The following is a 9,768-nucleotide window of genomic DNA, read 5'->3' as shown; positions in this document are numbered from 1 at the left end:
ATTGTGGGGACTAAAGGTATCTTCACACACTTGCATCATGAGTTAAGTTTCTAATTTCTAATTCCCACAATTTAGCCAAAATGTTTGCACAGGTTTCGAAAATGTGTTGTGTTGTCAGCTTTTGCTCTTCGAGACCGCGGTAAAGTGGCCCACATTTTCGGAGGCGACGGTAATGTGGCCCGCATGAGAATCTGTTGCGCAATGTGGCTGTTAATTACGGTCATCATAAAAAGCGAGTGGTGTTCCAGTTTAGAAAGTAAACGAAACGTGGAGAGTGAAATCGAATTTTGAAAAGCAAACTATTTATTCATGTAATGTGTCACTTTATTAAACAGTGAAATCCAAAGTTGCCTATTGCATATACTGTATGGACATTATTTATTTTCTTTAAATTAAAACTTGTTTAAAAATGTGTGACTATTTATTTACGTCATGTATTGTATCCAGGTGTAAATTATGTATCAATAATGAAATAAAAAAATACCGTAATAATACATTTTTCATGATTCATTCAAAATCACAACGTATGGCAAATATGTCAAACGTCTAATAGACATTTACACCACTTTGAAGGTCCATAATATCGATATCTAAAGAGGTGTATAAAAACGAATACTGCCGAACTCTTCTTATGAAGCCCTTACACCAGCTTGCTAAGTATTGTTCAATTTTACTGTATGAAGTTTTCATAATTCATCTTCAAAATCACTATATATGGCAAATATGTTAAACGTCAAAATGGACATCTTCACCTTTTTGAAGGTCCATAATATCAATATCTCAAGAGGTGTGTAAAAACGAATACTGCCGAACTCTTTTTGAGAATTCCCTTAACCAGCTTGCTAAGTGTCTTTCAATTTTACTGTAGGATTTTTTTCATAATTCATCTTCAAAATCAGCAGTTTAGAGCCAATGAATTACTACTTGATTTCAACCATGTAGAACACAGACAAGTCCTTCCTCTTAAAGAGCAGCTGAGAATACGTTTTCAGACCATTTGATGACCGCGGTGAAGTTTCACCCAAATCATGGGAAGGTTTAGGCTAAATTGTGAAAACGTTTTGGCTTAATTGTGGGAACGACTACTATTAGACAGTTATTTGAGGCCACAAATTAGAAACTTCCCGCATCGGAAGGGTGGGAGCGGCAGAAGGTTTCTAATTCGTGACCTCGAAGTACTATTTCGTTCACACCAAATAATATTTGTTCCCACGATTTAAGAAATTGACCGCTAATTAGACACCGAGTCAGGTAGTAGCAGATTCACGTTCTTTCAGCCGTAGCAACACATCACAGAACTCCACAATGGACCTCTGCAAGGACAAATAAAGGTAATAAATACCTAATACCTATCTAATAAAGTAAATGTATGATAAATGCAGAACCTAAAGTGTATCAGTCTGGAAGAATCTTGTTTTGGTCAAGCTAAAGCTAGAACACTAGCTAGCTAGCAAACCGCCAGCTACTTCAACAAGTTAACATGCTCCAAGTAGCTATGGATGATCGACTGCATGAGTTTCGATGGGAGCTAACATTGAGGAATCAGAATCAGAAAAGTTTTATTGCCAATGAACAGAATTCACAAACAGGAACTTGATTTGGTGCAACAAAAACAATGAACAATGATAATATATATATATATATATATATATATATATATATATATATATATATATATATATATATATATAACGTCTAAAAAGAGAAACAATCTAAATCTGCTATGGGATTAAAAAAAAAAGGCCGTGGCCGCGGCGCGGTCAAATAGCCCAGCAGTTTCGGGAGCCGCGGCCTGGCCATAATATAGCCTCATGGCTAACCCTAACCTTGACCCTAATCTTAACCTTAACCCTAACCATAACCCCAAGACCTAACCCTAATCTGGCGCGATCTAACCCGGCGCGGTCAAATAGCCCAGCAGTTTCAGGAGCCGTGGCAAAAAATAACATGGCAGTTTCGCGGCTCTGTAGACACTCCCAAAAAAATAAAATTATATATATATATATATATATATATATATATATATATATATATATATATATATATATATATATATATATATATATATATATAATATAATAAAAATAGGCTTACTATGTACACAAATTTACAGCTGAATTTACATTTTTAGTGCAGAAAGTAAACAGTGCAGTGAGTGATGGATTCAATTATGATTATAAAGTGACAGAGTTCAATGGCAGAAGGAAATAAACAGTTCTTTTTTGCGGGAGGTTCTGGTCCGGATGGGGAGGGGAGTGGCCTCCTGCCTGAGGGGAGTGGCCTCCTGCCTGAGGGGAGTGGCCTCCTGCCTGAGGGGAGTGGCTCAAATAGTCCTTGTCCAGGGTGAGATGGGTCGGCTGTGATCCGACCTGCTCGTCCCAGAGCCCTGGAGACGTACAGGTCCTGCAGAGATGGAAGTCTGCAGCCAATCACGTTCTCAGCAAAGTGCACAATGCGCTGTAGTCTCGGATGGACTCAATGAACTGGAAATAAATCTGCTGGCAAACTTGATCAGTTTTACGAAGTCATGGCTGGAGGTGCAGCAGTTTGTGTACAGGGAGAAGAGCAGGGGAGAAAGTACACAGCCCTGTGGAGTTCCTGAGCTTATGGTCCGAGTGTCAGGCACGTTGAGCTGGGAGAGCTTGTCCTGGAGCAGAGCAGGGAGGATGGTGTTGAAGACCTGTTGGCTCTGTAGGCGAACTGCAGGGGGTCCAGCAGGGGGGAGGTGATGGACTTGAGGTGGAGGAGGACCAGGCGCTCAAATGACTTCATGACCACAGACGTCAGCGCCACAGGTCGAGTCCAGTGATCCGGGGCTTCTTGGCTTCTTGACTTGAAGAAGGCTGAGACATGGCATGACTCCAGGCAGGTGTTGAAGACTTGAAGAATGCCAGTGAAGACACAAAACAGGAGATGAGGAAAAGTCTCATTAGCAGCGCCGGTTCATCCAGTTTATTGGGTAGTGAGTTCACGTCAGAGACGAAAATCCCAGGTAAGGGCGTACGTGTGCCGCGTTTTCCCCTTCTGCAGCGTCTCACGCTTTTAGCCAAAAGAAGGAGTAATTCTGCAGCAGATGCTAAAAAAACTGGAACTAGATCCGTAGGATTTGTGGTTCTGATGGATAAGAGCTCTTCACGGGTGTGAGAGCAGGCAGACACACGATTTACGGACAAAAACAGACAAAACAAAGAGCACCGAAACGCCGAGGCTGCCGTCAGCACCGCCATCTTGGAAATTTTTCCACAAAATGTACTCGGTCTCGTCTTTGTCACCTGAAATTTCAATAAAACAGGATTTCAGATTCATCGCAAACTCTACAAGCGGAATAATGTACAGAGCCTCAAAATGTAAAGAAAAGATGGAAAAGAGAAGAGAATGTGATTTTAAATCCCTTCTGGTGTGACGTACTTGGCTGATAGTAGTCGTAGAGTTTGACCACAGCTGGCTTCAGCTAATGCACTGTAAGCTCTTGTATCAGCTCTAACTGGTGATTGATGGCTGTGCCTTTTGGAAGCTTTTGAAAAAACAAAACACAGACACATTATTACATTCAAACTAGTTTTTTTTTACCTTTTTATCCGTCAGGTGCGTTTACCTCTTTCAGATAGACCATAATGTGATCTTTGTCTTCTTCAACTCGCTCAACCAGCAAAGCACTTTTCAGCTAAAAACCCACAACAGATGTTAAATTGAGTTTTCACCACAGGATATAGGATTTCCACAAAACATTTAATAGACTAAAGAGGCTCAGTGTTGACTGTCTTAAGATTTAAACCAAGAAACAAAACCAAACTAACTATTAGAAGAATCTAAACTGGTCTAAGGGTGCGTTTACTACACTGGCCCTGGTTCTATTTCAAAATAGTGATATTGCTTTGAGGTTCTAAACATAAATTTGTTTTAAACAGCATAAATTCATTATAAATTGCAGAGTTACTCTGACTCATCAAGGCTTAAGCTACCGAGTTATTCATAGAGTGTTCTGATATTAAGTACACTGTAGGCATACAATTCCTACACATTTTGTTACTCTCTACAAGGTGAACATACTTTTAGTCACATGTTTAGGATATACAAGGGGTTTTGTCCTGTATCATGAGGTTTGTGGCAATACCAGCCCTAGTTTGAGCCCAGTTCAGTCCTCCTGATCTAGACTTGATTTGATCCTGCTCTACTCATGGTTTAGATCCGGGTTCACCTCAAGTTTAGGGTCAATTTTAATGTGGTGTGTGAGCCAAGTGTGAACGCAAACACAGGTAAATGTGGGACTAAAGCAAGTCTAAATCAGGACTTGATAGATTCAGCACTTAACATGGACAAAACCCCTTGTTAAAAACTACAAAGTGCAATTTTCACTCTCACACACGCCACATTTTTACCACACTGGACATTTTGTGTTTATACTTGAGTATTTTTATTGTAGTAAACCTCTTATTTTTTAGTTTATATTTAACTATTCTTATTCATTGTTTTATTTTGCACTTTTTTCGTTCACTGGAAAACTGGGACTTAACTGTGACGAAACATAAACTAAATCTGGACTAGACCAGAACTACACAAGGATCAGAACCGGACCCAAACAGGACTACAACAGGACTAAACCGGGCTCAGAAGTGAACCTAACCAGGACTACAACAGGACTAAACCGGTCTCAGAACCAGGTACAGACAAACATTGATCTAGTACTGTATTTTTGTATTTATTTTCACTTCACTCACCGCCTTTAGAGACTCAGAATCTACAATGAATCCAGAGAGCACTTTAATGTCGATGATGGCCATGTTGGTGGTGTCCTGCTCTCCGGTGTAACTATGAAGAGCAGCACATTTGGTCAGGTACAGACACAAAGCAATCGCGTTATCAATGTGTAAATGAACTGCAGTTTAGCTCTTACAGGGACTTGATCTTGAGCGTCATTCTGGGTCTGAGAGCGTTGTTCTTACAGTCGGCCTCTGGAGTCACCTGAACGCTTAAGGTCGAGTCCTCGGACGGCGTTGGGATGTTGTACATGACAGAGACCTGCATGTTAAAAGAGCAGCAACAATATGATCAAAAATGCATCTTCTACTATTACAGAGCAACAAGAGGAATACAGGAAAGAAACAGAGAATATATTTGAATATTCTATATACCTATTACAATTTCTAATTGATTTTTATTGATAGTCAGTGACTATTTGATGGAGATTGTGACTTGGATAATTGTATTTTAGAAGGTGATGATGATAATATTGATGAATTAGTTGATTTTGTATGAAATATTTTGGAGGTGCATTGTCTACATGGAAGTGGGGCTGTCTCTCTGTAAGTCTGTGGACTCTTCATCATTTATTTTTTTATTATTATTTTTTTTAGTTTCCACTTCAATTGGGACAATTGCAAGCAAAATATGTGCACTTTATCTTCTAATACAGTCGTTTAATGAGTGTCTAGTTAGTTTAATCACACAATGTAAAGGTAAAGTAAAATGAATGAGGAGTCATTCAAAACAATAAAAAAAAAAAAAAAAAAAAAAAAAAAAAAATCAAAACATTGATTTAGAATGATTCTTTATGGTGCGTTCACTGACCTGAATGGAGGCGCAGGTGCTGCCCTTCACTTCCACAGTGTATTTCCCGGTCATGTCTTGGAGAATACGCTCCTGGTACAGCAGCCTGTTGTTCTGGTTCACGTCAAACACCAGCTGACCACTGGGAGACTGGACTGTGACCGTGCTCTGACCCTGAGGACTGTAGACCAGAGTGGAGTAGAGAGACAGGGCCTGCAGGGCGACCACTGTGTCCTGGAGGAGGAGACAACTGTTACAGGAGGAATAAACCAACAAAGACAACCACATACAATACACCAGGACATTATATAGAGCCAGTGATTCAGGGCACACTTTTATGTTGCACACCAGCCACTAAAATATGATCAAATCACAACATTTTGGAAGTAACGTCTCCGTGCGCTTTGTCTAGACTTGGCAACAATCGAGATGCTTATTTTTATGGTTCATAAGTTTGCTCAAGATTGTCCATTAAATCCATGTGTCAATCTGTAAGCTGATATTTACAAGACACACCTTGCAATACCTCAAGTGTGTTCCCTGTCGCCCAAGAGCAGTAAGTAGAGTAAGCGAGGTACTTGGCATGATTTATGATTTAAAAAGAACGTGAAATTAAATGGCTTTTGGTTATAAAATGTTCTTTGAAGTTCATTTTGTTTATAATTTGACATAAATATAATTAAAACCAAAAATATAATTGTGATCATTGACTGTAGACTGTAGTAAACAGATGTATGCCTAATCAAATCAAAATCACAATAACTGGAGTTGGGTTTACTGGGAGTGTGAGAAAACAAACACAAAACAAAAAGTGTTGGGAACAAAAAGTGTTGGGAACCATTGAACTGGAGAATCATCAAAAAAAATTAAGAACAAGAAATCACACTGCAGCAAATACAGTTGTGTTTGAGAGGATGAATAGGAACGATAAAACATAAATCTTAAGTAAAAGCAGCTCAAATCCTAATCACATTTCTAAGGACAATAATTTAAATCTTTTGTAATAATTTGCGTACAATGAAAACATTGGACACACATTTCTGAATTCTATATTGCACCTGTGTGGAGCTGTAGCCTCCATAGTAGTTCTGCTGTTTGGTCAACCAGCGGACAATTAGAGAAGCGTAGCCCAGGTCTTCTGTGCTGGGAGTGGACGAGAGTTTAGCCAAAAGCACATAAGCGCTGATCTCCACCGAGAGAGAGGCGGATGTTTCTTTTGAACTCTGGGCCCAATGGAGGAAACCACCTGAAAACCACATTAAAATGACATAAAGTCAATCTCATAACGTCAAAACACAATGACTTAAGTAGACACAATGAGCAAATGTATCTAAACTGTTAAAGTGTTATGGTACACTTTGTTTTACCTGTGGGGAAATTTGTCCTCTACATTTGACAAATCCTTAAACAAAACAGCAGACTACTGTTCCTGTGACGATGATCAATATATCAACAATTATCGTTCAATATATGATAGATGGAAGAATATTTTTTGGGTCTCCTTGTTTATCGTAGGAACTGGTTTGTAATTTTTCCTTATTTTTCTCTTTTGGACTCTAACAACCACTTTTACTGTGTTATTAATTTATTGCAGCTCATGTTTTCTTTAAAATAATGATGGTTCTTGGAATGGGGTTTTCTAGCTTTATCCTGCTTTATTATGTCAGTGGTATAACTTCATTTTTCTGTCACAATACATCATACTTCAAAATGTGTTATCGTGACTAGTATCATACCATGTACCACGTGACTAGGATCATACCATGTACCACGTGACTAGGATCATACCATGTACCACGTAACTAGGATCATACCATGTACCACGTAACTAGGATCATACCATGTACCACGTAACTAGGATCATACCATGTACCACGTGACTAGGATCATACCATGTACCACGTAACTAGGATCATACCATGTACCACGTAACTAGGATCATACCATGTACCACGTGACTAGGATCATACCATGTACCACGTGACTAGGATCATACCATGTACCACGTGACTAGGATCATACCATGTACCACGTGACTAGGATCATACCATGTACCACGTAACTAGTATCATACCATGTACCACGTGACTAGGATCATACCATGTACCACGTGACTAGGATCATACCATGTACCACGTAACTAGGATCATACCATGTACCACGTAACTAGGATCATACCATGTACCACGTGACTAGGATCATACCATGTACCACGTGACTAGGATCATACCATGTACCACGTGACTAGGATCATACCATGTACCACGTGACTAGTATCATACCATGTACCACGTGACTAGGATCATACCATGTACCACGTGACTAGGATCATACCATGTACCACGTGACTAGGATCATACCATGTACCACGTGACTAGGATCATACCATGTACCACGTGACTAGGATCATACCATGTACCACGTAACTAGGATAATACCATGTACCACGTGACTAGGATCATACCATGTACCACATAACTAGGATCATACCATGTACCACGTGACTAGGATCATACCATGTACCACGTAACTAGGATCATACCATGTACCACGTGACTCGTATCATACCATGTACTACGTGACTAGGATCATACCATGTACCACGTGACTCGTATCATACCATGTACCACGTAACTCGTATCATACCATGTACCAGGTGACTAGGATCATACCATGTACCACGTAACTAGGATCATACCATGTACCACGTGACTAGGATCATACCATGTACCACGTGACTAGGATCATACCATGTACCACGTGACTAGGATCATACCATGTACCACGTGACTAGTATCATACCATGTACCACGTGACTAGGATCATACCATGTACCACGTGACTAGGATCATACCATGTACCACGTGACTAGGATCATACCATGTACCACGTGACTAGTATCATACCATGTACCACGTGACTAGGATCATACCATGTACCACGTGACTAGGATCATACCATGTACCACGTAACTAGGATCATACCATGTACCACGTGACTCGGATCATACCATGTACCACGTGACTAGGATCATACCATGTACCACGTGACTAGGATCATACCATGTACCACGTGACTAGGATCATACCATGTACCACGTGACTAGTATCATACCATGTACCACGTGACTAGGATCATACCATGTACCACGTGACTAGGATCATACCATGTACCACGTAACTAGGATCATACCATGTACCACGTGACTAGGATCATACCATGTACCACGTGACTAGGATCATACCATGTACCACGTGACTAGGATCATACCATGTACCACGTGACTAGGATCATACCATGTACCACGTAACTAGGATCATACCATGTACCACGTGACTAGTATCATACCATGTACCACGTGACTAGGATCATACCATGTACCACGTGACTAGGATCATACCATGTACCACGTGACCAGGATCATACCATGTACCACGTGACTAGGATCATACCATGTACCACGTGACTAGGATCATACCATGTACCACGTAACTAGGATCATACCATGTACCACGTGACTAGGATCATACCATGTACCACGTGACTAGGATCATACCATGTACCACGTGACTAGTATCATACCATGTACCACGTGACTAGGATCATACCATGTACCACGTAACTAGGATCATACCATGTACCACGTAACTAGGATCATACCATGTACCACGTGACTAGGATCATACCATGTACCACGTGACTAGGATCATACCATGTACCACGTGACTAGGATCATACCATGTACCACGTGACTAGGATCATACCATGTACCACGTGACTAGTATCATACCATGTACCACGTGACTAGGATCATACCATGTACCACGTAACTAGGATCATACCATGTACCACGTGACTAGGATCATACCATGTACCACGTGACTAGGATCATACCATGTACCACGTGACTAGGATCATACCATGTACCACGTAACTAGGTTCATACCATGTACCACGTGACTAGTATCATACCATGTACCACGTGACTAGGATCATACCATGTACCGCGTGACTAGGATCATACCATGTACCACGTGACTAGGATCATACCATGTACCACGTGACTAGGATCATACCATGTACCACGTGACTAGTATCATACCATGTACCACGTGACTAGGATCATACCATGTACCACGTGACAAGTATCATACCATGTACCACGTGACTAGTATCATACCATGTACCACGTGACTCGTATCATACCATGTACCACTACTA

At 40.5% G+C, this 9,768-nt stretch overlaps 1 protein-coding gene across 1 annotated transcript in view; it reads right to left on the bottom strand.

Annotated features, from left to right (window-relative positions):
* Window positions 1–3,132: 3,132 nt before the first annotated feature.
* LOC140370025 (alpha-2-macroglobulin-like protein 1) overlaps window positions 3,133–9,768 on the bottom strand; it is a 28,764-nt gene continuing 22,128 nt past the window's right edge. The window contains 7 exon segments of the mRNA XM_072456997.1: window positions 3,133–3,272; window positions 3,409–3,514; window positions 3,596–3,664; window positions 4,719–4,809; window positions 4,895–5,019; window positions 5,569–5,781; window positions 6,606–6,793. Of these exon segments, the coding sequence (XP_072313098.1) occupies window positions 3,133–3,272; window positions 3,409–3,514; window positions 3,596–3,664; window positions 4,719–4,809; window positions 4,895–5,019; window positions 5,569–5,781; window positions 6,606–6,793 (932 nt within the window).

This window comes from Eucyclogobius newberryi, unplaced genomic scaffold (genome assembly GCF_026437365.1).
Source record: "Eucyclogobius newberryi isolate DKJ021-1_F unplaced genomic scaffold, fEucNew1.0.hap1 SCAF_10, whole genome shotgun sequence".
Classification (NCBI taxonomy): Eukaryota; Metazoa; Chordata; class Actinopteri; order Gobiiformes; family Gobiidae; genus Eucyclogobius; species Eucyclogobius newberryi.
This window is presented reverse-complemented; position numbering and strand designations above follow the sequence as displayed.